Source organism: Pundamilia nyererei, unplaced genomic scaffold, assembly GCF_000239375.1.
Source record: "Pundamilia nyererei isolate P.nyererei 1_Seehausen unplaced genomic scaffold, PunNye1.0 scaffold00415, whole genome shotgun sequence".
NCBI lineage: Eukaryota > Metazoa > Chordata > Actinopteri > Cichliformes > Cichlidae > Pundamilia > Pundamilia nyererei.
This window is the reverse complement of record NW_005187816.1, coordinates 324,027-326,037: the sequence shown is the minus strand read 5'-3', so window position 1 is coordinate 326,037 and position 2,011 is coordinate 324,027. Positions and strand designations below refer to the sequence as shown.

Sequence of the window (2,011 nt, the reverse complement as noted above, 5' to 3'; positions counted from 1 at the left end):
ATGCCAATCAGATTACTTCTTCCATGTGAGGGTGAAGGGGTGACCCTTCTGGATAAGATGGTGAAGGTTTGCTGCGTTTGGTGAACAGTGTGATAATAAAACCAGGGGAGAATGAAACCTGCTCCTGTTAAATATTCTTAAGTCTTTTGCTGTATAAATAGCGGTATTTTTTAAAAGATACAGTAAATAAAGTAGTGTTAGTAGTGGCTGATATCATGTAAACACTGTCATGATTTGGTGTAAACATTTTGTCATTTGTAAACTATAAATGACATGGATTCTACACTGTTACTGATGTGATGTTCTAAAAAGTGGTTTAAAAAAAAAAGGTAAAAATTAGTTTGTTTCTTTATTCAATTTTTAAACAGTGGTACTCAGTCAGTACATATTCAGTAAATGCAAATTATTTACACGGCAGTGCACTACAGGCATAAATCTAGACCCCTAGATAAAACATTATGGCATTATAGCAGTGACAACTCCTCCACAGTAGCAGGTGGGATTTTTCTTTTTTGAGGACGGCTCCTTTTCCCTTTCATTACGGATGGTCTGTTTATGTTTTGATCAAGAGCCTTTTTTTGGGCAGCTGAAGAGGAGAAGTCTATCTTATGGCCAACCTCTGGCTGTATCTTGGTCATATTACCCAGCAAAACCCAGTGTGCAGGTTCATCTGTAACACTCCTTGTGCCACAGATCCGCACTGTTGCTTCTACATTAAACAGAAGAGCAGTGACGTGGGTGCAGGTCTCTCCGACTCCGGCCTTACAGGTGCAGTGGGCGGCTTCAACCTTCCCTGTGATGCTCACAGTGACCCATGGCTGCAATGCTGGTTCATTCAGTCTTAGAGTGCAGTACCTGAAACACACACAAAGTTCATTTAAAGACAAGAACTATGAGCCAAGGCCGACACAAATGTTCATTATCTACTTTATCATAAATGTAGATAAGTGTTTAGAAAGTTAGCACATACATGTAATTTTTCATTTTTTTATGTGTCCATCTATAGAACGCTGCATGTTATAGTGTAAATCTGCCTGTTCTCTCTCAGAAACCTGCCTGCAGAAAATGAACCTAAAGTATGTAATGCAAGGATGTAATCACTTTCAAGATGGAGAAAGCATAAAGTGACAATTATGAATCACTTAATATGATAAGGAGATTCTGCAGGTCATTAATCAATGTATAAAACTAAAAAACAAAATGTATTTTTAGTGACACAAGATACAAATATGGAAGCAAGATGTATAATTAGAATTATTTATAATAAATATGAATAAATTATTGCAATTTCTTTAACCATAAAGAATAACTAAATCCTTCAGGACAATGTCACATCAATGCACTGAACTCACTATGTTATCCCTCTAACAGCCTCCACATGTTCTCACTGTAATTTCTCCCTCATGAATGAATTTATGCTGCACTAATCTGAATGTTTGCAGGGAAATCAAACGCATTTCACACGCAGTACTCGAGCTGACTTACCTTTGTTTGAATGATGACTTGTACGCGCTGACTCCACAGACAAGGTACGAAAATATGTCAGGCTACGTCAATAGCGGTTGGTCTTCAGGGTTTCTACTCCACGGCCGTATTTCATTTCCAATGCACGCTATTTTCTGTAAGTACCGCTGTTTCGCCTCTGAACGCAATCGGTCTCTATACAGTCCATTCTCTTTTGAGCTGCTTTTATTAATTATCTTTCTTGTAGTCATCGTTCCAACACAGTGTGTTCGTTTTGATTTGTAGACCCCGAAAATGGCGCCGCGCTCCCACAATGCATTGCGGCATGACGTCAACTCCATTTAAGAAACAACAGGAAGACTGAAGCTCATGGCATTGATCAAGCAGGACTCATGATCTTGACCAGCAGCTCCCTCACAGGGAAATCTTCAGACCTCCACCGTAGGCCTGCCCCAGAAGATGGATAAACCCAGCATTTCATGAACACTGTGATGGAGACCTTTGGTTTGTGTAATGTTATAAATACTCGGATACTCCCCAGAGGCTC

The 2,011-nt window shown here is 39.5% G+C and overlaps 1 protein-coding gene across 1 annotated transcript in view; it reads left to right on the top strand.

Moving 5' to 3' along the window:
* Positions 1–2,011, top strand: part of LOC102203521 (plasminogen-like) — a 37,136-nt gene continuing 35,125 nt past the window's right edge. Inside the window, exons 1-2 of the mRNA XM_005753254.1 lie at positions 1–66; positions 694–829. Of these exons, the coding sequence (XP_005753311.1) occupies positions 1–66; positions 694–829 (202 nt within the window). The remainder of the gene's footprint in view (positions 67–693; positions 830–2,011) is intronic.